The sequence below is a fragment of the Hyperolius riggenbachi genome, chromosome 10 (assembly GCF_040937935.1).
Source record: "Hyperolius riggenbachi isolate aHypRig1 chromosome 10, aHypRig1.pri, whole genome shotgun sequence".
Taxonomy (NCBI): Eukaryota; Metazoa; Chordata; class Amphibia; order Anura; family Hyperoliidae; genus Hyperolius; species Hyperolius riggenbachi.
Genome location: NC_090655.1, coordinates 35,591,397 through 35,617,018, shown reverse-complemented (window position 1 = coordinate 35,617,018; position 25,622 = coordinate 35,591,397). Strand labels below are relative to the sequence as shown.

Sequence of the window (25,622 nt, the reverse complement as noted above, 5' to 3'; positions counted from 1 at the left end):
CCCAGCTGTCCTGTTGATCTATTTGGCTGCAGTAGTGTCTAAATCACACACCCGAAACAAGCATATAGCTAATCTAGTCAGATCTGACAAGATTAGCTGCATGCTTGTTTCTGGTGTGATTCAGCCCCTATTGCAGCCTAATAGAGCAGCAGGGCTGCCAGGGAACTGGTATTGTTTACAAGGAAATTAATATGGCAGCCTCTTTACTTCTTGCTTCAGTTGTCCTTTTAAGGAAACTTATTAAATAAAAATGACTTACTTGTTTTTTGTCTGTAATGCATTTATTAAAGGAAAGTTATTATTATTATTTTGTAAAGGAAATGGAACATATTTATTTGTAATTATTGTACTATACCTATGAATAGTTCCTGGTTACTACATCATGTCAGAGCTCCGAACAGCATAAACTAAACACAGAAAGCGGATCGTTCAGAAACAGCCTTATCAGTCTGCTGACAGCGCGCGCGCACACACTACTGACGTCTAAAAGACCGCCCAGCGGGAGGGTCCGGCGGACCCGTCGTTGTATCTGGTATGGCGTGTGTACGCAGCTTAAGGCTCCTTTCACACCATATACATTGTGCATCCTGAAATATAGAATTGATGATAAGTGGCATCACAGCCTAGAGGCTCATACACACATCAGACTATAGTCTTTGGAAAATGAAAGATCACAGACCAATCTTACCACCCTTCATGTAGTATGAGAGCCATACCTTCACAGTCTTTTCTATGGAGCTGAACTCTCCATCAGAAAAAAATCTTTGCAAGATGCTGCACACACAGATGCTGTACAGACACAAAAGATCAGTATCTGCAAAAGATCTGTTCCTGCCAAGAATCCATTCCTGCAAATTGCAATGATAGTCTATGGGATCTGCAGATCATCATACACACATGATTTAACTGACATTAATCTGCAGATCAAGCAATCATCTGCAGATCTGAAAATCCATCCTGGTGGATCTGATCTGCAGATGAATGTCAGTTAAACAAGGTGTGTATGATGATCTGCAGATCTCATAGACTATGAATGCATTTTGCAGGAATGGATCTTTGGCAGGAACAGATCTTTTGCAGATACTGATCTTTTGTGTCTGTACAGCATCTGTGTGTGCAGCATCTTGCAAAGATTTCTGTCTGATGGGGAGTGCAGCTCCATAGAATAGACTGTGTAGAGTATGGCTCTCATACTACATGGAAGGTGGTAAGATTGGTCTGTGATCTTTCATTTTCCAAAGAATATAGTCTGATGTGTGTATGCACCTTTACACTACCCATACAGTGCAGCATACAGACCATAGACTTTATGCTTGCACCGCCTGCGTTGCCTGGAAACGCGCTGCAGCCAGTTGTTCTGTTAGGACTTGTCACACCACACTGCTGCCAGTGTGAAAACCCCCACTGAAGTATAATTGCATTGATTCGATAATATTGTCTGTTACACCGTGATGTAACGGACATGGGGCCCAATCCAATAATTCACCTTTTCCCCGAAGTTTCTTATAGGAAATATTTTTTCATCTTCCGTGTAAACTGAAAAAGTACCAAAACGTCAAAATTATTTTGGTGCTTGCTGGTGGGTTAATAGGCATTCTAATCATAAGATATGAAAATATCACTTAGGAGAAAACTTGAATTGGATCAGGCCCATAGTGTGAAAGGGAACCTTAACTGTAAAAAAAAAAAAAAAAAAAAGAAAGAAAGAAAAAAAAAATGAGTTTTACTTACCTGGGGCATCTACCAGCCCCCTGCAGCCATCCTGTGCCCTCGCAGTCACTCATGGCTCCTCTGGTCCCCCTCTGCCAGCTAGTTTCTTTTTGCCGACTAAAAGAGCTGGCCGGCCGCCATGCATACGTTTTTACGCATCCCTGCTGGTGCAGGAAGCTATTGCAGACATCAACAAGTACATTTTTATGCGTTACGGGTGTAATGCATAAAATTTTACGCATTACACCCATAACACGTAAAAATGTACTTGTTGATGGATAGGTAATGTATTGCCGCTAGCGTCGGTCGTCGGGCATTCGAACGCCACTATCGACACACTCCCGACCCGCCGGCGATCGAGCAAAATCTTCCACACGGACGGATCGGCAGGAACGATCGATTTCAGACACAAATCGATCGTTCGGTCAGAGTTTGCGCAACAATTTCACAGCAGATTCAATCACAGTGATCAAATCTGCTGTATATCGGCAGGATAATCGTTAAGTGTATGGGCCCCTTAATTGAGTAACGTGGCTGCAAAGGCTAAAGTATACCAGATGTGGTCAGCTTCCAACACTGGCGTCACACTTGTCCATGCAGAAAACCATCAGTTTTCTGTCATGGGTGGTTTTTGCGGTTTTTCCTGCTCTTGCATTTTTGTGTGCTTTTTTTATTCGTTTTTTCATGCGGTTCTATTTTTGTTTTTTAATGAATATTCCTAACAAGTAAAAAAAAAATATTTTTAAATTAGTTTTTACCTTATTTGGTCAAAAACTCATGGGTTTTTGTTTTGTTTTGTTTTGTTTTGTGCACCATAGGAAGACATTGATTGCATGCAGAACGCATGCATTCTCTTTTCAGTATGCAGAAAGAATTAACTGGTTGATCGGTTTAAAAAATGCATTGAAAGACGCATACCAATGCGTTTTTTTTTTTTTGTGTGCAGCCCAGGGACTATTGTGTGTTTTTGCGTGCGATTCAAATAAGTGTGACCCTAGCATAAGGGGGGAGAGGGTAGCGAAAATGGAGATTGCCATTTTTCTAGGAGCCTCTCTCCCATCTATTAATTCTCACAACCCTTTAGGGGGAATGCCTTAGTTTGAACAATTGTTTCACAAGTTTTTACCCAAGTATATTTTTTCTGGAGAGCGACCCAACCCGGTCCACGAGGCAATAGGACCCTTCATACTCGAGCTTATTACAATGGTTGCTGTACTGCAACTCAGTTTTTTGAGTACCCATCCCATTTATTTGTGTTCCCTCTAGTAATTTTTTTCTGATATTACACCATAAGGGGCTCCCGGTAGTCTTCTGGTTTGTTTTTTTTGTGTCTTGGAAGATCTACAGGTTTTCTAAAGTCCTCCTTTTCTTTCTGCGAATCATTGTATCAAACCGGCCTAAAGACTGAATGAATTGGTCGTATTGTATATGCCCACCTTGAGCTTGAGACTGAATTTTTGCTGGAGCTATTTTTAGTTCATAACTATGTGACTGTTATCAAAATTATACTTTATTTTTTCAGTGGTTTCATTTAATTTACTAAAGACAATATTTTGTTTCATAGGTATTGCAACACCATCTCAGGAAATCCTGTATTCCACGCTTGGGACACTCATTAAAGAAAGAAAAGTATTCCACACTGGAGAAGGCTACTTCATTGTCACTCCTCAGACTTACTACATTACTAGAAAGCCATTTTCGCACAAGTGCGGCACAGCTGAGGCTATTTCTGCCACACCGCCAACTGTCACTTATCTCGTAAGCATGGAGAGTTGTGCGGATTTAACCAAAGCTAACGTCCCCCCTGTCTCTCACTGCCGATCTTGCAGCTGTTTCTCTGAGAGCTCCACTCAGAATATACTAGGGCAGCAGTCCATCAACGAGAGTAATGCAAAAGAGCAAAGAACTGTTAAAGATTCAAAACCTTCTGTACTAAACCAAGCCACCTCCACCTCCCAGGACCATCATGCATGTGCCAAGACTAAGCCTCAGCTTGCCCTAAAAGATAAAGAAAAATGCAATAAGAAATTTGGCATCAGTCTTTTCTGGAGAAATGTGTCCAAGAAGGAGAAATCCAAGAAAGAGCTGGTGAGCTTCTCTGCACAGTTCCCACCAGAGGAATGGCCAGTGAGAGATGAAGATAGCTTAGATAATATCCCACGTGACATCGAACATGAAATCATTAAGCGCATCAACCCAGTTCTTACTGTGGACAACTTGATGAAACACACACTGCTGATGCAGAAAATTGAAGAACAGAAAAAGTACTTTAGCAAGGGGACCTCTACAGATATAATCAGGAACAAAAATGGACATAACACGAAGAGTGGCAGAAAGAAGAACGGTAGGCTGTCAAAGTACCATAAAAAAGTTCAGGCCAGTAAAGAGAAAAGTAAAAAGGACACCTGTGCTCAGAGATCGTCCATACAAGTAGAGTCAGGTGCAGTGAAGAAGTCCGGTCACCAGACCAGCGGAGTGGAGGACATGTTAACGCCAGATGTCTTCACTCCATCCAGTGCAGATGTTGAAAAACATGAGGCCCACTACAAAAGGCAAATCCAAAACCCTTTTGAGGGCATCTCCTACAGGGATAATGGTAACATTAGTGGACACAGATCTGTAAAGGATACAAAACGGGCAAACTCTGGAAAAGATCGAAAAAATGTTCTCAGGTCAAAGTCATTAGACTGTCCAGGATCAAATGCTGAGGGTGACACAAAACATTTAAAGTCTGAGAGGCCTGTGGTTGATTATGATAGTGAAGAACTGTTCCAAGACCAGATGGTACCTGTTAGTGACAAAGATGATTTGAGAGAATATCCTCCTAATTACCCACAGTCCAGCACTCTAAGGATAGATGACAAGTTCAAACAAAACAGAGAGCACAGCTCTGCCTTGGGCTTGTCTGGTGAGGAAGGAACTTCACTTTACGGAGACAATCAAACCAACATGTTGTTAAAATCTGAGGTGACTTGGGAACATGAAAGAGAGAAGACCTTCTCTTCGGGGCTGTATTGTAGCAAGATCAACACAGTTAATTGCCTTTTACAGCACAGTCAAAGCAATGTTTGTAAAACCCTAAATGCTTCTAAGAGTTTTTGTCAGTCATACATTGGCTCATTAGAAGAAGCAGAAACCGAGCAGATGAATTGTTATGCAACAAGTGGTGTGAAAACGAAAGACTTGCAAAAATACCAATCATTTACCAATTCTCAGGTAGAAGGAAATCCTGAAGATGATCCAGACTGCTACACAAATGTTGTGGATAACGAAGATGCTTCTTGCTCCTATTCCTTTGAAGCTGACACAGATGACCATTTGGGGATGTGTGAGAATCTGGATATATGCATGCAGAACATGGACACGCTGAATTGGAATGAAGTGCATGAAGACAGCTGTAGTGCATCGGAATCCTCTCCAAGCCACTGGGAGTCTAAGAGATCGCCTTTACATCAGTTTAAACCCTCCATTGGCCATCATCGAGAAGAGTGCGCTCATTCTGTCTTTTCTTCGGACTGTGCGCAAAGTTGTACAAAGCCCTCTCTACTCCTCAAAGGAAATGTCAGCCAGCCGTTGTCTCAGTATCTCCTCAGCCATCCAGAAGATGATGATGCTGTTCCAGGTATTCAGCCTTCAGAGCTAGTGGACGGTAGTATATTTGACTACTGCAACTCCAGTGACTGTAACTCCATGGCAGACACTGTACAAACTTCCATTAAAGGAAGCAACGAGAAGCATGTGGAGGATCCAAGGCAGCAATCTGGGGAAATGAGGACGTGTTATGAACATGCGCTGAAGCTATTCAGTGCAAAGAGTACCCCACTAGAAACCAACCAGAATGAAAACCATAGCACTACGGGTGACAGTGGAATAGAATCCCCACGGTAAGAGTTTTAAAGAGGTAATCTGATTGTGTGCAATGAGCCTGATGTTGAAACACATTTTAAGCCTAAAGTGAACCCAGAAAATCCTGGAATTAGACTTTTTAAAGCCACCCATACAGAGAGTGATATGGAGGCTGCCATATTTGTTTCCTTTTAAACGTACCAGTTGTCTGGCAGCCCTGCTGATCTATTTGGCTGCAGTAGTGTCTGAATCACACCAGACACGAGCATGCAGCTAATCTTGTCATATCTGACAATGTCAGAAACACCTGATCTGCTGCATGCTTGTTCAGGGACTATGGCTGAAAGTATTAGAGGCAGAGGATCAGCAGGACAGCCAGGCAACTGATATTGCTTAAAAGGAAATGAATATAAAAAAACCACGCTGGTACACGACACATGGGGGCCCTGGGCTCTGCCACCGCCTGGGACCCCCAAATCCTCATGTGACACAAGAGTGGGAGTGCAGGTGAGCCCCGGTACTCCCACCACCAGGGGATTTACCCACACACTGCCTCTATCTAAATGCTGAATGCAAAACACACAAGAACAAATTGCTCACTCCCAGCCAGCAATCTGCCACAGACAGTCTATCAGCCAATCAAGTGTTAAGGGGCCCATACACTGGTCGATTTCAGTCATCAATCAATCGATTGATTCTATAGAATGGATCGTTCAGAAATCGATTCTTTCAAATCAGCCAATCGATCGATTTGCGATTTAATCTGACAGGATGGAAAGTCTGCCAGCAGCAGATCAATGGCCCATAGAGTTGCATTGGATCTATTAGTCCAATAATGCATTGAGATAGATTTTCAGTAGATTTCTAATAGATTTCATTCTGAAATCTATTGGAAATCTGTTCCTAGTGTGTGGCACACATCAGATAGATTCCTGTAAGATTCGACTTGACAGGCATATGACAAATCTATCTGATGGTCGAATCTACTGCAAAGCTATTAGTGTATGGCCACCTTAACAGTATACACCCGTGTCTGCAGTACCAAATCTAGCAGGAGCTGCATAGGTTCAGCAAAAAAACAGGTGGGAGGTCTGGTCGCACATAATTGTAGACTGTCACCAGCAGAGGGCACCACGTGGTATAGCTCTCAGTGCTACGATTGTGTGACTGCATCTATCACTTTTTTAATTTTTTCTTTTTTTTTTTTTTTTGCTGAACCTATACAGCTCCTAGATTTGGTACTGCAGACACGGGTGTATACCATTACACCTGATTGGCTGACAGGCTGTCTACGGACCCTATAAAATGGTAGATTGACGACTGGAAGTGAGCAATTGCTTCTTGTGTGTTTTGCATCCAGCATTTAGTTGGAGGCAGTGTGGGCAAGCCCCCTGGCGGTGGGAGTCCTGCACTCCTCCCCCTCTTGGTGCCGCATGGGGATTTGGGGGTCCTGGGCGGTGGCAGAGCACCGTGCCTGTCATGTGCACCAGTGTTTGTTTTAAAAAAAAAATAAATCAGTTCCCAGTATGCAGACTCTAGTAAGTGGTTAGGGAGGGGGGCATTGAGAGGTATACCTGCATGTGGTGCCCCCTGCTGGTGACAGTCTACGATTATGTGCAACCAAACATCTCACCAGTTTTTTTTGCTGAACCTATGCAGCTGCTAGATTTGGTACTACAGACCTGGGTGTATCCCATTACACCTGATTGGCTGACAGGCTGTCTGCGGACCATATAAAATGGCAGATTGCCGACTGGGGGTGAGCAATTGCTTCTCTTGTGTTTTGCAAGGAAATGAATATGGCAGCCTCCACACAACTCTTATCTCGGGTTCACTTTTAAAGGATACATCTGGGAATTATCAAAAATCAGATTTCCTTATCTGGGGCTTTCTCCAGCTCTTGGAAGCCTAGGTGTTTCATCCCATGCCACAGCTACATTCCAAGCTAGGGTCCAGTGTTGCCAACTAATCCCTTTAATTACTGACACATTGAAGTTATACAGGTTCAGGGGCTATTTGCACATAATTGGTACCTTAAAGGATACCCGAAGTGACATGATGAGATAGACATGTGTATGTACAGTGCCTAGCACACAAATAACTATGCTGTGTTCCTTTTTTTCTTCTCTGTCTGAAAGAGTTAAACATCAGGTATGCAAGTGGCTGACTCAGTCCTGACTCAGACAGGAAGTGACTACAGTGTGACCCTCACTGATAAGAAATTCCAACTGAAAAACACCTTCCTAGCAGAAAATGGCTTCTGAGAGCAAGAAAGATATAAAAGGGGGAATTTCTTATCAGTGAGGGTCACACTGTAGTCACTTCCTGTCTCAGTCAGGACTGAGTCAGCCACTTACATGACTGATATTTAACTATTTCAGGCAGAGAAAGGAAAAAAAAGGAACACAGCATAGTTGTGTGCTAGGCACTGTACATACCCATGTCTATCTCATCATGTCACATGTCACTTCGAATATCCTTGAACTGCATCTACCTAGCCACACAACCTGTATAATTCATGTGTTAGTAATTAAAAGGATGAGTTGGCAACACTGCTGGAGTCCCCTCTGTGGCTGCTACAGGAGCACACATGCGCAGTGGCCACTGACCTGGCAGTGTCGGCTGCTATGGAGGGGATCCCAGGAAACTGGAGCTGCAGCAAGGGACAAATAGGCTTCCAGGGGATGGAGAAAACCCCAAGTAAGTAAATTTCTAATACTTCCCAGATGTATCCTTTTTAAGCTGGCTAAACATAACTTGATATATGGCCAGATCGACCATTATGATAGATCCCTTTCTGATTGAATATGATCAGAAAGGGATCTATTGCCTGCCCACACACTTCACAGCGATTTCCAGCAGATTTCAGCATGACATTTATTGGAAATTGTCCTAGTGCCGATTGGACGGCCATGTTTTAGCACAAATTTCTTTTGATTTAATACAATTATTAAATAGGGAGGTTGAATTGACCTGCAATATCAAATAATGTATGGGCCCCCTGATACAAACCAGGAAGATTATTACACAGGGTATGTGGGGCGTTCCTGTGGGTGGCCGTGGAGATTGACAAAGGAAAATGATCCTGTGACTGCAGTCTCTGGTGAACACAATCAGTACTGAAGTTGATTTTGTAGGCAGTCATCTACACAGTGGCCAGGTCTGCATATTCTGCAAGCCAGGAACTTAGGCCTGGTACACACTTTCTATTATAATTGGCCAATCACAGGCTAATTGTACCACCTCTATGTAGTATGCAAGCTTACTAACAAAATCAGTTCATAGTATTGAAAATAAATCTGTTGACCCTCATACTACATAGAGGTGGTAATATTGGTCAGTGATTGGCCAATCATAATTGAAAGTGTGTACCAGGCTTTAGTGTATGGAGCAGGCAGCAAGTAGAAATGACTGCTGTCCTGTAGAGATACTGATGTGGAAATGGTTGTCCTGCTCAGACCATAGGCAATCTTTCTAGATGGAGAAACGATGGCCCTTTTCTGGGTTCCTGCATCAGCAGTAAATGAAATTTATTATTTTATTATTTATTGTATTTATAAAGCGCCAACATATTACGCAGCGCTGAACATTAATTTAGGTTACAGACAATATTTAGGGGTGACATACAGCAATATGACAATACAGGAATACAAGAAAACCAGATCACACACCATAGTATGAGTACCAGGTAATGCTTAGTCAGTCACTGGATGGGAGCATGGAGTTAGGCAAGTTAGGTTCACTCAGATGCATAGCATGGGTGCACAGTAATGGAGGTGCAAGATCAGGTAGGACACAAAGGGAGGAGGACCCTGCCCAAAGGCTTACAATCTAAAGGGAGAGGTAAGGACACGAATGGTAGGGGACCAGAGTTCAGCTGTAGGTTTAGAGCACTTGTGAGGGGTGGTAGGCCAGAGTGAAAAGGTGAGTTTTGAGGGCTTTCTTGAAGATGTTGGAGGGGGCTGTCCTAATGGGTGGAGGTAGGGAGTTCCATAGTGTTGGAGCAGCTCTTGAGAAATCCTGGAGGTGTGCATGGGACTGGGTGATTCGGGGGGCGGTTAGGCGAAGTTCATTGGAAGAGCGGAGTGAGCGGCTAGGTGTGTACCTCTGAGTAAGATCGGAAATGTAGGTTGGACAGGTTTTGTGGACAGATTTGTAGGTCAGACAGTATCTTGAATCTGATTCTGGACTGGATAGGAAGCCAGTGGAGGGATTCTAGGAGGGGATCCGCCGTGGTGGAGCGATGGGAGCAGTGGATAATTCTGGCTGCCGCATTCATGATGGACTGCAGTGGGGCTGTTCGGGTCATAGGGAGACCAGACAGAAGGGCATTGCAGTAGTCAAGGCGGGAAATTATGAGGGCATGGATGAGGATTGTTATAATGTTATATATTCCCGACACCTGAAGTCCAGCACCAACACAGAACCCTACTTTGAAGTTTCCAGCCAGGCATCCAGACTGGAACATCAAAATAGGGTTCTGTGTTGGTGCTGGGCTTCAGGTGTCGGAATATATAAACATTTTATTTACTCAGTAATCTAGTGCTAATCTCTGTGTCCAGCGGTCCTGGAGGTGTGTTTAACTTCTAAGGGCAACAATGGTTACCTTGCATATATTCGGCAGTGATGCACTGGGAGACATCTCATGCTCACTCCAACCTGCATTATCGCAAATTCTTTCTGTTTTAAGAAAGCAAACTTTTTTGTTTTTCTTAGCATTGTAGTAAGGGGGCTTTTAGGACCATTGTAGCCCCTCACACACTCCAATGACTTCTGGTTCACCATGAGCTTGCTGGTTAGTCTGTACCTCTCTGTGTTACAAAGCCCTACTCCATAGAGCCAAATTAATCCATGCCATGCACTGATGAGGATCAAACAATCCGAAACAGTCTGTATGCATGTTGGATTATTAGGGCTCTGTACAAATTAACAAGCTGACACATCATTGCATTCCAGCGGTTCTGGAGGTGTGTTTAGTTTCTAAGGGTACAATGGTTAATTTGCATATATTCAGCAGTGATGCACTGGGAGACATCTCAAGCTCACTCCAACCTGCATTATCGCAAATTCTTTCTGTTTTAAGAAAGCAAACTTTTTTTTTTTAAAGCCAAATACAATCACTCAAATCGTGCCAACCAGAATTCTTTTTTTGTTTCAACCAACTGACAGCCAGTGATGGAGCATGCATGTTCAGGTTGGCGGTATAATATAAATTGTTCTGTGGAGAGGTGAGGGGGTGGGAAGAAGACAGGAAACAAATCACTGGCTAAAAATATCCATCCAAGCCAATCACGTGTCCCCCACACTAAAGCACACCTGACGTGATGGGGATATGGAGGCTGCCATATTGGTTTCCTTTTGAGCAATGCAACTTACCTGGCTGTCTTGCTGATACTTTGCCTCTAATACTTTTAACCATAGACCCTGAACAAGCATGCAGATCAGATGTTTGACTGGATTAGCGTCATACGGGTTTCAGATGCGTCATTCAGTCATACTTCAGATACTGCTGCAGCCAAATACATCAACAGCACTGATATTGTTTAATAAGAAACAAATATGACAGCCTACATATTGCTTTCAGTTCAGGTGTCCTTTAAAGAGACACTGAAGCGAAAAAAATATTTGATCTTAATGTTTTATTTCTTAGCTGTGCTACACATACAAATCATAATATCATGATACATCAGTGTAATTGTTTCCAGTACAGGAAGAGTTAAGAAACTCCAGTTGTTATCTCTATGCAAAAAAGCCATTCATCTCTACGACTTTCAAAGTCGTGGAGAGGGCTGTTATCTGACTTTTATTATCTCAACTGTAATTGAACTGTTTACTTTTCTCTGCCAGAGGAGAGGTCATTAGTTCACAGACTGCTCTGAAAGACTCATTTTGAATGCTGAGTGTTGTGTAATCTGCACATATTAGAGAATGATGCAATGTTAGAAAACACACTATATACCTGAAAATAAAAATATGAGAATATTTTCTTTGCTGCTAATCTTCTAGTAATTATTCATAGTACACAACCAATTCACTATATCATATTTTTTTTTTTCGCTTCAGTGTCTCTTTAAGCTGGGCCCAGAAGTTGACGAATGTCTAACGAACCTCAAACTGATGTATCTGTGCAGAACTTCAACAATAAGAACAATATTTACTATACTGTGGTGAAGCGGAAAGGGGGCGAGAAGAGTGGGTGTTATAAATGTAATAATTCCAATATTTGTATAGCGCTTTTCTCCTGTCTGACTCAAAGCACTTGTGAGGCAGCCACTAGAGCGCACTCAGTAGGCAGTAGCAGCGTTATGGAGTCTTGCCCAAGAACGCCTTACTGAATAGTGCGGGGCTGGAGGGGGCCATGGACAGTCACATTGGTAAGTAGGGAAAAGTCAGTAACATGCAAATAATTCTGAGTTGATGCTGGATTAGGCAAATTTTGTACATAATTTTATGCTGCTTGAAGACAGACCAGCGGGATTTCACCTCTTATTTGCATCTTATTGATCATCCCTACTGGGGAGTCAAATCTTATAAAAACGTCGGCAAAATTATTAAATAAGCCCTCGGTGAAGTAAGTTGGCGAATCCCAGCAATCCATTGTAAATGGTCCTTTCCGGTAACTCTGTGTCTTTCTGTTGCAGAACCCGGATAAGCCTGGCGTCCAATAACTCCATGATTCTGGAAACACTGAAGAAAAGGACATTCCTGCAGAATCTGGACATCAGTAACAAGAATGACGGACTTCTTACCTCCAATTCCCTAATGCAGCTGACTCCGGCCATAAACGTGTAGACAAGACACAGAACATTTATATCACGCTTTGCTCCTGGCGGACTCAAAGCCCCAGAGCTGCAGCCACTAGGGGGCGCTCTGTAGGCAATAGCAGTGTTAGGGAGACTTGCCCGAGGTCTCTTTACTGAACAGGAAGAGTTGTGATTTGAACCAGGTCTCCTGTGTCAGAGACAAGAGTACACTCTCCAGCCACCACCTCTTTACTCTACCAGCTTTTGCATGTTTTTTTTATTTTATATTTTTGCTTTTTAATACAAGGAAATATCCAGTTATTTATATTTGTACTTCTCATTGTTTAAATAATGAAAGTTGATAACTTTGCTTAAATATATGGAAGATGATGTGTAAAAATACAGGTCTATGTGTATCCTACAAAACTGATTTCTCATTTTATTTCAATGCAGAACTGAAAGCCTACCAGGGAGCTTACCTGGAATGTTGTTATGTAAATATATAACCTTTTTAAAGAGAACCTGACATGAACATGTAAGCTGCCTTCTTCAGTCAGTTTCCAAAGAATGACAGGCCTTTGGCTGCCATTGTGATGTTTCAGCTTTAGTAGCTTGAGCCACACTTCAGGAACAGACATGCAGGTAAGCATGAGAGAGTGGAGTCGGAACATTTAATCTGCACTGGTGGCTTCCATACTTCTTATTTCAGATTTGAACATAGAAAGCTTACCTGTGTACCGGAGATGGATGATTATAAAGAAAATAGATACCTGGGGCTTCCTCCGGCCTGATTTCTCCCACTCAGTCCCCTCGCAACTGACCACGGAAATTTGTCCAGTCGGAGCCAGACGACGCAGGTGCAGAATGCTTCGGCAACGTGAATGCAGCTGGGCCCTGGACCAGAGGACTTTCTGGGGCCAATTGTGGAGAGGCAGAAGGACAATTTGGGCGTGATCAGGCCGGAGAAAGCATCAGGTATGTATATTTTCTTTATCCTGTATCTTGGGTTCCCTTTAATGACTGTTAAACAGTCTCCCGTTAATTAGTTAGGATGAGCTCATCCTTAATTGGGTCATACCAGATAACCATGAAGGTTACTGAGGCTTGTGAATGGGTGCTCGGCTGATTACCATTGCATGCAACATTCAATGTGGTTTTATTTTTATAACCCAGAACTTTCAAAATAATTTTTTTTTCTAAAGAAGGCGCTTACTGCAGGAGCTTGTGGGATACTCCCAACTGCTGATTTATTCACCCTACATATGTTTCAGTACGATCCATGTAAGGACTAAACAGCCAATGAGAGAATTTTTGGCTTGCATGCAAATTTAATACAAATGGCTCAAAACTGTGGTAGTCAAATGCACTTGCTGACAATTTTTGATTTGCAGAATTCTAAGCTTCATATAACTTACATGCAAGCTGGCATTAATGGCATCTCACTGACCTGTAGCGAGGCCTGCAATCTTTTCTTTTAAGCAAAAAGAAACCATAAAATAGGTGTGCGGTAGAAATGCTTCCCAGGGCTGTGGACTTGGAGTCTGAGCAATTTTGGGCACCTGGAGTTTGGTGGTTTCACAAACTGAGGTGTCCGATGACTTTTGTACTGACTCCACAGCCCTGGAGCTGTCACAATTGTCTATTCAGTGGGCATCCCGTTGCTTGTGATGGTTAGCGACTTATGGTAATTAGCTTATTCATTTGTGGGGGGACAACAATTATAATGGCTGTTTTAAAAATGAATTTTCCTCCCTTCAAAGATATAGGAATGGCGGTATGTTCCTATCTTCTAGAAGTCCCTCGAGCCGCTGCCGAAGGTACCCTACCTACCTAAGCTGCTCTTAGCCAGTTTCCACTTGTGCGGTGGGAATCACCGCAGTAAAAAGTTGCATGCGAATTTGCATGGATGACTATGTATGCGAATTTAACCATGGCAGTGCCTGCGTCCTTTTTCCATTGATTCCATGCGAATTTGCATACCAAGTTCAATCAACAGGTAGAAATATAAGGATCCGGCACTACATCACTGGTATAAAAAGAGCTTTATTTCTAACGGCTCTTCCAAATGCTTAAAAGTTATTATTGCATATCATCGAATATTTTGCACATACCCGTTGTGGTCAGCTGAGGTTGTGGGGCGTGGTGGTGGTGGTGGTAACGGCCCGCCTAACGTCCGTTTTGCTTTGCAGCGTCTTCAGAGGCAGTGTGGCCACACTACAATACACAAAATGGAGTGCGCTACCCCCTCCCAGTGTCCAAGTCCTGTGGCCACACTGCCTCTGAAGACGCTGCAAAGCGAAACGGACGTTAGGCGGGCGTTACCACCATGCCCTACAACCTCATCTGACCACAACGGGTATGTGCAAAATATTCGATGATATGCAACAATAACTTTTAAGCATTTGGAAGAGCCGTTAGAAATAAAGCTCTTTTTATACCAGTGATACAGTGCCGGATCCTTATATTTCTACCTGTTGATTGAACTTGATGCTTGTTTTTCTTCTCCGGATCCTGAGCACGCTGTTTTGGTACGTGCGACATACCCTGGAATTGTCCTATCCACAAGTTTACTATATGTGAATTATTTGCACGCTGTCGTAGTGCCAGTCTCTGTCTGCTTTATTGCCATATGAATTTGCATGCGAATTCCCTATTTAAATACATTGTATGCGAATTGCATAGCGGTATGCAAATTGATGGCTCTACCATGCGGCTTTTTCACTCGGACGAAAACGCTGTACTTTCCTGACAAGTGGAAACCGTCCCATCCACTTGTATTGGCTATGCGAAGTTGCAATAGTGGAAATGGGCTCTTACTAGCAGCATGGCTCCTGAGGCACTGCCCCTCAAGCAGGCTATTTTGTGGACCCTTCTCTGCATTTGTTCACCACACAGGTGTACTGTGCATGTCCATTATGCTTGTATGCACAGTACACTTGGGGGGGAGCAGAAATGGATGGATGCAGAGAGGTGTTCACAAAAGAGCCTGCTCGAGGGGGCTTCAGGAGCTATGCTGCTAGTAAGAGCAGTGTAGCTAGGTAGGGCAACTTCAGCAGCGGGACCTCTAGTTGATACGAACCTACCACCATTCCTACATCTTTGAATGGAGGAAAATATGTGTATATATAGCTATTTCATTTGTTGTCTCCTCCTTCCCCCCCCCCCCCCCCAAATTCTCATGCAACTTTTCTTGTTTTTCAATTTTGACTTTTTCTTTAATGTAAAGCCACCTAATTTCTTAAATTCTGATAATTCACTATAATGCCCCATTAAACTACCTTGTATGTGCTGAAGGTAAACTACCTATAAAACCCTTACAATTTGGTTTGTGAATGATCTTCAGACTTCTATAAATCCTCCACCTAAATTGTATACATTTTAGATTGACCTTTGACAGGTGTTATGAAATGCTGTTTATTCTATTAATTTTGCAGTGCAAGGTTTTTTTCATGACTTATCAGAGAAGTATTCAGATGAGGTAGTGGAATTAAGCAATACTATAAAAAAAAAAAAAAAAAAAAAAAAAGCCTTTCTCCGCCAGTACCGGGTCCTGACATTTCAGCCAGTCGACGCAAGCGCAGTGCACTCCCTCCATACTGCCCATGCGCATTCAGAACCCCTGTGCATGCGGAAGACTGGCCACATCCGTCAGTGATGGGACCCGGTACTGGCGGACAGAGGCAGCGGAGGACGGTGGTGTGGGTAAAGTGCTAGCTGCGTGTAACAAAAAAAAAAATTACCGTATTTTTCGCCGTATAAGACGCACTTTTTCTTCCCCAAAATTGTTGGGGAAAAGTGGGTGCGTCTTATGCGGCGAAGGTACAGATTTTGTTATGCAGAGGTGCGCAGGGAAGCGGTATATACGTTACCTGCTCCTGCCGCCGCGCTCCTGGCTCCAGTCCTGCTTCGGGTTCCTCTTCTGCCATCCACCGATGCCTGCTGCTACAGCCGCCGCGCTCCTGGCTCCAGTCCTGCTTCGGGTTCCTCTTCTGCCATCCACCGATGCCTGCTGCTACAGCCGCCGCGCTCCTGGCTCCAGTCCTGCTTCGGGATCCTCTTCTCCCATCTACCGCTGTTGCAGCCGCCGAACATCGCTGGCCGGTGAGTCCTAATTAGCCGCGCGGTGATTACGCAATCAGCACACGTGCGCCGGGGTCACGCATGCGTGACCCCGCATGCGTGACCCCGGCGCACGTGTGCTGATTGCGTAATCACCGCGCGGCTAATTAGGACTCACCGGCCAGCGATGTTCGGCGGCTGCAACAGCGGTAGATGGGAGAAGAGGATCCCGAAGCAGGACTGGAGCCAGGAGCGCGGCGGCTGTAGCAGCAGGCATCGGTGGATGGCAGAAGAGGAACCCGAAGCAGGACTGGAGCCAGGAGCGCGGCGGCTGTAGCAGCAGGCATCGGTGGATGGCAGAAGAGGAACCCGAAGCAGGACTGGAGCCAGGAGCGCGGCGGCAGGAGCAGGTAACGTATATACTGTAATTACGCTGCTGGCACAGGGGGATATGGACAGGGGGACATGGCCGGCACAGCGGGACACGGACGGCACAGGGGGACACTGACAGGGGGAAATGGCTGGCAGGAGGACACTAACAGGGGGACATGGCTGGCACCGGGACACAGACAGGGGGACATGGCTGGCACCGGGACACTGACAGGGGGGCATGGCTGGCACAGGGACACTGACAGGGGGACATGGCTGGCACCGGGACACAGACAGGGGGACATGGCTGGCACCGGGACACTGACAGGGGGGCATGGCTGGCACAGGGACACTGACAGGGGGACATGGCTGCCACAGGGATACTGACAGGGGGACATGGCTGGCACCGGGACACTGACAGGGGGGCATGGCTGGCACAGGGACACTGACAGGGGGACATGGCTGCCACAGGGATACTGACAGGGGGACATGGCTGGCACAGGGACACTGACGGGGACATGGCTTGCACAGGGGGAGACTGACAGGAGGACATGGCTGCCACAGGGGGACATGGCTGGCACAGAAGGGCATGGTTGGCACAGGAGGACATGACAGGCACAGGGGGAAACAGCAGGCACAGGGGGACACAGGAACAGCCAATCCCTACACTGACCACATAGGGGAACACAGGCAGGCAACATGGGAATAGGCAATCCTTACACTGTCCCCTTATGTGGTCAGTGTAATAGTATGTAGAGTAACTGGGGGGTGAAAAGTCCATAAGACGCCCCTGCATCATAGACGCATCAAGGTTTAGTTTTTTCTTTTTTTTTCCTGATTTTTGCCTTCTAAATCTGGGTGCGTCTTATATGCCGGAGCGTCTTATACGGCGAAAAATACGGTATGTAAATCGACCCAGCGTGGCCTGAGCATCCTCCGCGGCAGCTTACCCTGAGCTCAGCTCGGGATTAGCGCTGACACTCATTTGATTAGCAGCAGATAAATCAGATTTCTGATCTGATGTGTTTAGGAATTTTTTTTTTTTTTTTAACTAGGAACAGATTTCCAATAGATTTCAGTATGAAATCTATTGAAAAATCGATCTGATGGTATTTTTTTGCCATCAGATTTCTATTAAGTCCAATGCAAAATAAGCAATCTTAACAGATCAACCTCGATTTTCAAGCATGTCAGACCGATTGAAATCAGCCGCAAATCGATTGATCAGTCAATCGATTTGCGATCAATCGGCTCAGTGTATGGGCCACTTTAGGGTGGTCAAACAAGAGCTCAGTCAAAACTAAAGCTCATGGACCAGCAAAGTGTTTTTCCTAAAAACTAAAGCCTTATTTCCAAGGGCAGTTAATATGCAGTGAAATGCCTCTCAAACTTACAACTGCTTGCTGAACACAGTTCAACTGCCCGTGGAAATGAGCCCTATAAGGCCTCTTTTCCACAGACAGCTGAACTGTGTGCTCAGCAAGCACTGAGCAGTTAGAGAGGCATGTCACTGCCTATTAACTGCCCGTAGAAAAGAGGCCTTAGGAAGTTACTGATCATTTTTCAAAAACATTGAGCAACACAAGGGAGAATTGTATAACCATTTCAGTGTGCGTAGGGGCTTGAAGTAAACTTACTAAAACTAAAGACTAAAATACAGTTAATGTTAATAAAATTAATACATGTTTGTAGCTAGTTTGACATATTAGAAATATGCATTATTTGTTAAATTCTCTAATCAATGGCCTCAATTCACTAAGCTTTATCAAACACTATCAAAAGTTAGATAATTTACCTCAGTGAATTCAAAATTAGAGATTTTACACATAACGCGTTATAGATTTGAGTGTTTAATTGTGAATTCACTAAGATATTATAGATTTAACGATTAAAGATTTTACCCATGAGGTAAATTATCAAGCGTTTAATAAAGCTTAGTGCATTGAGGCTAATGTGTCTATTTTTCCCTCCTTTCATTTCTGTATTTCTTATAGAGACAAATGTAGCACATTTTTTTTCCTTCAAAATGTATTTAATGAAATGGAAACTATCTAGAAAATGCTAGCCCAGATGGTCATTTCTACAAGTAAAATAAATGCATGAATTTATGGTGACCTTGTCACACACTGCCAAATTCCAGTAATCAGAATATTTGCCTTGTGGTTCTCTATGCAGGAAAAAGACAGCTAAAATATTGCAATGAAAATACTAGAATCCTTTGAAGGAGAGAATCCAAAGAATTATTACATGAAAACTGCTCCATATATTTGTGTAAAATGGGATATAGAACGAGGCTCAGACTTTTCATCTGTTTTAGTCTAAACCATGTAAATAGTATGTATATAATCTGTACAATACAAAACTTAAATCTGGTTTTTATATTCCACACATGAACAGTTTGAATGTTGGAAAATATTTAAAGGATTCATAAAATCTGTTACACTATACAATAAAGTGATTTAAATTAAGTTGTGCACCAACCATCTGATTGTTACGCTATTACATTTGTGCGGTAATAGAATGTTGTGCTCCCAGATGATGTACAAGTAGTTATGTCATGCTGGCCCCTGGTTGATTTAAAGAGGTTTCACTAGAAAGAGAACTGAATGTGTTATATTTTATACTTTTGTCATTTCATAACCGTTTGTTATATCAGACTAGCCTGTTAACCAGGTCAGGACCGGCTGTTAGTTATAACTACACCTCACTTGTGGGTGCTTAAAGGATACCACAGTTGAAAAAAAGTTTGTAATTTTAACCCCCCCACACACTGCTGCATACAGTTAGCCAGTCCTGCCACCTCCGTCTACCGCCGTTAGTCTCCTATAAGTCTCAGTGCCTGGCGACTTCATTGACACCCCCCCACCCAGACATACTGCACCCTGTGCGCGCAGTATGTCCTCCCCTCTTCACTTCTGGCCGGCGCATAGTGATCAGCTCAGAAGCACGTTCATTCCTCTGCGCTGCGTGTGCGCTCCATTACACTTAGCGTCACATGATTAGCATGTGACCCTAAGTGTAATGGAGCGCACATGCAGCGCAGAGGAATGAACGTGCTTCTGAGCCAATTGCTATGCGCCGGCCAGAAGTGAAGAGGGGGAGGACCTACTAAGCGCACAGGGTGCAGTATGTCCGGGGGGGTTCAATCAAGTTGCCGGGACTTATAGGAGACTAACGGCGGCAGGACTGGGTAACGGTGTGTAATTTTAACGCCCCCACACACTGCTGCAAACTATTTTCGACTGTGGTATCCTTTAAGCCTGATGTGGCGTAGATTTAACATGCAGGCATGGACCAGACTCATGCCTGCGCAGCAAGGTCATTCTCATACACAAATGTTACCATGAAAGCTTCTAAGATAAGTCCTTGTTGGATATGCTTAGAGGGACCCTGTGCTGTAATGGTGGGCCATTGAACTGTCCAAAGGCTTCCCTCTACTGGAGGTATGTCACTTTTTTTGTGCCACTTTCAGTAAGCTTTAAATACACTGACCACATAGGGCAGCTCAAGAACAGCCAATCACACTGACCACATAGGGAGACGCAGGAACAGACAATAGATGTTCCTGTGTTGACCAATGTGGTTAATGTACTTTAAAAGTAAATCCTGAAGCGAAATAAACAAAACAAAAAAAAGAAACACCCTCATGTATTTTACCATATATATCAGTGGGAACATGACAGTAAACGCCTACCCTGCTCTGTTTCATCCTTCACTTCTCAGCTTGCTTGTTATCAGCTCTGCTATCAAAGTCTGGCTTTGCTATAATAACTCAACTATAAGGATTTCTGAGCAGAGCCAGAAGGGGGCAGGCTTGGGCTTGAAAAGACATCAGCGAAGATCAACTCGCTATAATGATTCCTGAGCAAAGGCAGACAGAATGCTCAGTTGGGGATTTTATCAGGGCTTATAAGAAGCAAGCTGAACAGTAAAGAATGAAACAGAAAGCAGGGTAGGTGTTTTGTCTAATGTTCCCACTGATCTATATGGTAAAATACATGAGGGTGCTTCATCTCTGGTTCACTTTGAGAGGGAAGGATCTGGGTCCTATAGAATCTTCCCGGTCTCCTTGTTCCCTTGCAGGCTTCTCTGTTTGAATCTCCTGCCACGGGAGACTTCGGGGAGCTTGAGTGGTTTCGAAGACTGCTGAAGACTATCGGCTCTGTACTGCGTGAGTGCGAGAGAGAGAGCGCTTGCGCAGTAAGGAGCTGCCATGCAGAAAACACCAGTCTACAACCAATCTGTTGTAGACTGGTAACGGGAGCATGTGAGGAGATTGGGTAGGCTCTATAGCAGCGCTGTCCAACTAGCGGGCCGCATCCGGCCAACCAGGCCACCTGCTGCGGCCTGCTTGTCTCCCTGGGATAGCTTGCGCTATGGGCGCCATGCCTGCTCCCTCTTATTGTGGCCTCTCCTGTGTCCCCGTTGCCGCTGCCCCACAGCTCAGACCTCACAGATCGCGGCGACTGAGGTAAACAGAATGTGCATGGTACCCGCACGGAGTAAGTCACATGCGGAAGTGAATCATTAGTCACTTCCGCATGTGACGTTCTGCCGCGCGGGTGTCATGCGCGCGCTCTGCTTGCTTCAGTCGCCGTGATCTGTGAGGTCTGAGCTGTGGGGCAACGGCAACACAGAAGAGAGGTAATGGGGGCACCTGTCACTATCTAGCTTGGGGGGGTGGGACACCTGTCACTATCTAGCTTGGGGGGGGACGGACACATCTGTCACTATCTAGCTGGGGGGGGGGGGCACATGTCACTACCTAGGGGGGGGGGGGGGGGGCACCTGTCACTACCTCATCCGGCCACACCACAGCATCACCGCCAGCCCGGCCACAGCAGCACCGCAAGGCATTTCAGCCCACACATCATCCTTAATCTGGCCAAAAACACTATTGCCAGGCACAGCAGCCAGTAGAGAATTTAGAAGCCAGGTAAAAGGTGTCTACCATATTAAAGGGGCATTCTGCTTATTTATGTGAAATGCTGTCTATGTGCCTCATAATTGCTGAATTTGTCTTGTTGGGGGCCTCATGATTTGTTGGGGGCATCACGATTGCTGAATTTGTCTTGTTGGAGGTCACATGATTGCGAACTGTGAGACTATGGAAAAGCTAAATCGTCATCATGAGACAATAGCATTAAACCTACTTTTTTAGCTTTTTAAAACGGGAAATAAAACTGGGAGGTTCTAAAAAAAACACCACATTTTTCAGGAGTAGGATGGATGAAATTGTTTATCTTCACAGTTTATTTTCAACTTGGATTTTACAGAATGTTCATGTACGAGTTAAAACGTTTGTATGTAGTTTAAATTGCTGTTGCCACTTTGCGGCTCTAGCAAGAACCTTCGGCCCTCCACCATGGAGTCTGAAAAAAAAAAAATGGCCCTTCATGCCCATGAAGTTGGACAGCACTGCTCTATAGGACCTAGAGCCTTCCCTCTCCTTAAAGGACAACTGTAGCAAGAGGTATATGGAGGTAGCCATATTTTTCCTTTTAAGCAATACATGTTGCCTGGCAATCCAGCTGACCTATTTAGCCCGCATGCTTGTTTCTAGGGTTATTCAGACATGGCAACCAATCTTGTCAGATCTGACAATGGCTGAAACACCTGATCTACTGAATGCTTGTTCAGGGTCTATGGCTGAAAGTATGAGGGCCCATTTCCCCTATTGCGAATTCGCATATGTTTTTCGCATGCAAATTTGCATAGCAATACAAGTGAATGGGACTGTTTCCACTCGTCAGGATTCCTTTGCGTTTTTCTGTGCATAAAAAATTCGCATGGCAGAGCCATCAGAATTCGCATATCGCATACCGCTATGCGAATCACATACAATGTATTTAATAGGAAATTCGCATGAGGTTTGGGTATGTCAATTTTCATGCGAATTCACATAGAAACAATGGAAAAGCATACCAGCACTGCCATAGTTAAATTCGCATACATCACCATCCATACAAATTTTCATGCGAATTTGCATCCCCATGCGAATTTTTACCGCGGCGATTCGCACCACACAAGTGGAAATGCAGCCTTAGAGGCAGAGGAGCAGCAGGACTGCCAGGCAACTAGTATTGCTCATAAAGAAACAAATATGGTAGACTCCATATACCTCTCACTACAGTTAATCAGGTATGTAAGTGGCAGTTCCTGTCTGGGTCAGGACTGCAGTGTGACCCTCACTGATAAGAAATTACAAACTATAAAACACTTTCCTAGCAGAAAATGACTTCTGAGAGCAGGAACGTGATAAAAAGGTTAATGGTTCATAGAGATTATGGCATACTTCAAGGAATGTGTCATTGAGCAAAAACAGTAAAAAGTTAAAGTAGATTAAAAAGATATACCACAGTTATTTTATGAGAAGGAGGATAGATACAATTGTTTATTTTCACCAAGTGTCCTTTTTTTAAAGGGAGTCTGAATCAAAAATAAAAAAACAAAAACAGAACAGATAATACAAAAAGGCAATTCTTGTTTCTAGTCATGAGGCAATTTATTATTATTTACACTGGTCTTTAAACATTAATTCCTTTGTATTTATACACACTGTAAAGTAATGCAATGAGAGCAGCCATCTGAATGCACGACTTCCATTGTAATGTTATTGTTGAGTGCTGTGATCCTGGCCTTGTTGCCATTAATACCTCACGACAGACGGTAATATTACATACTAAAAGACCAGTTAAAAATAAGCTTTCCTTCTCTGGTATTTTAATTACTATATACATGAAGAGAAAGTCAAAGAAAATATATAGGTTATATTTCTTACATTATCTAGTCTGACAGGTAATCCCTGAACATTCCAAAAATATATACTGGCCTTTGTGCTGCAAGTTACAGGCAAAGCTCCTCGCTAATTCATACCCTAATATATACATTCCTTTCCATTAAATATTCAGTAAAAACTGCATACTGTCTCCACACTGCAGAATTAGTGACTGCAGTTACACCATTTACCAGACATTACTTTTCTCCCCAATGCGAGGCGCAAGTTGCATCAAAAAGTGGCTCCATTCTCTTTAGACTTGCGATCTTCAGAGGTTGATAGATTCTGTAAACATCAGAAATAGAAGTGTTATAGCACAAGTATCCAACACCTTCAAGGGAATAAAAGGCTCTGGCTTGTTGCCCTTTTCCATAAATAAGGCCAAATTCAGACAAACAGAACCAGAGACGTTGGACAAAAGATTTTATACATACCTGGGGCTTCCTCCAGCCCCATAAGCCTGAATCACTCCCACGCCGCCGTCCTCCGCTGCCTCTATCGCCGGTACCGGGTCCCGTACTTTCGGCCAGTCGACGCAAGCACAGTGAGTCACTGCCGGCGGATGCGGCCAATTGTACGCAAGAACAGGCACATGCGTAAGGATATGGAGGGAGTCCCTGCTCTTGCGTACAATTGGCTGCGTCCGCCGGAAGTGACGGGACCCGGTAGCGGCGATAGAGGCTTATGGGGCTGAAGGAAGCCCCAAGTATGTATTAAAGCTTTTTCATTTATTTTAATACAGTTAATCTCTGGTTTCCTTTAAGCCTTGTTCACATTGCATTCCGTTCGCATATCTGTCCGCATTGTGTGTGTTTGTTGTTTTGGAGGGTCTTTCCCAATTCCTGGCACTTGGGTGGGAGATTTGTTTTTGTGCTTAGTGGTCTAAGTGTTTTTTCCTAGCGGTTTTGTAATCCACTCCCTAAAGCAAGTCAAGGAGTGAACTCTTTGACCCAGAAAATAAATATAATGCATTTATTCTTAAAACGCGAGCGCAATAGTCTTAATACGCGTTTGCAGATTTTCTTATACCTTCCATTGAGGCGGAATTGCCCTTCAGTGTGGACAAATCCTTAAAAAGCGCTCAGTGTGTCTACAGCCTGAGCGCTTTCTAAGCGGTTTTAACCACCCTGGCGTTCTATTGATTGCGCCAGGGTGGCGGCGCCACAGCAGTATTTTGCATTTTTTTGTAATCATGTAGCCAGCCTAGCGCTAGCTGCATGATTCCTCCCCCCTCCCTGCGGCATCTCTCCCACCCCTCCGATCGCCTCCAGCGCACTTGCCCACAAGGAATCCCAATCCACCCCTCAAGCACTGCTTGGCCAGGCTGCACACGGGGTCTCGGGGGGGGGACTGTTATGCGGCGGGTAGCGGCACATCGGCAGCAATCATCCTGAACACACAGCAAGCAAAGTGCTTACTGCGTTTTAAAAAAATAAATTATGAAAATCGCCCCAGCAGGGCCTGAGCAGTGCCCTCCAGCGGTAATGGACGAGCTGAGCTCATCATTACCGCCAAGGAGGTTAAATCGCTGATGGTCAAATGCACTCAAATAGCGCTCATTATGTGTACAGACTTCGGCCTGGGGGCCACTAGCAGTGCTTTTCTAAGCTCTTGCTAATGTAATGTTATGTGTATGATCCCACTGGAGCAATGGGATTTCAAAAAATTCCCCATAGCATTGCATTAGCAAGAGCTTTCAAATCACAAGCACTTAAAGCCGCTAGTCCCATTTTTATCTGAAGCTCTTTGGCCACCGAGCTTGGGAGTACTTTATCCCTGCCAGTAATCAGAAAAGCTCTTGCAAATGTAATGCTTTTGTTTGTTTTTATTACACAGCTCAGGAAAAGAACACACATAGCATTACATTAGAGTTTTTTTAAAATCACAAGCGCTTAGAAAGGCGCTGGTAGTGTGAACCAGCTGTGAGTTTCCTACTAGACCAAATTTTGTCCAAAAAGGGTGACCGCTATAAAAGGACAACTGTAGTAAAATGTATATGGAGGCTGCTTTTTTTTTTTTTTTTTTTTTTTAAGCAATACTAGTTGTCGGGCAGCCCTGCTGGTCTATTTGGCTGCAGTAGTGTCTGAATAACACCAGAAACAAGCATGCAGCCAATC

General features: G+C 44.1%; 2 protein-coding genes across 7 annotated transcripts in view; one reads left to right on the top strand and one right to left on the bottom strand.

The window, feature by feature from the left end:
* The window catches only part of STOX1 (storkhead box 1), a 176,088-nt gene extending 163,376 nt beyond the window's left edge, over positions 1-12,712 (top strand). For all 5 annotated transcript variants that reach the window (XM_068258578.1, XM_068258579.1, XM_068258577.1 and 2 more), the window contains 2 exons: positions 3,275-5,594; positions 12,198-12,712. In XM_068258578.1, the coding sequence (XP_068114679.1) occupies positions 3,275-5,594; positions 12,198-12,348 (2,471 nt within the window). In that variant the 3' untranslated portion in view covers positions 12,349-12,712. The remainder of the gene's footprint in view (positions 1-3,274; positions 5,595-12,197) is intronic.
* A 10,495-nt stretch (positions 12,713-23,207) lies between these two features.
* Positions 23,208-25,622, bottom strand: part of CCAR1 (cell division cycle and apoptosis regulator 1) — a 111,369-nt gene continuing 108,954 nt past the window's right edge. For both annotated transcript variants that reach the window (XM_068257674.1, XM_068257675.1), the window contains one exon: positions 23,208-23,790. In XM_068257674.1, coding sequence (XP_068113775.1) covers positions 23,737-23,790 — 54 coding nt within the window. In that variant the 3' untranslated portion in view covers positions 23,208-23,736. The remainder of the gene's footprint in view (positions 23,791-25,622) is intronic.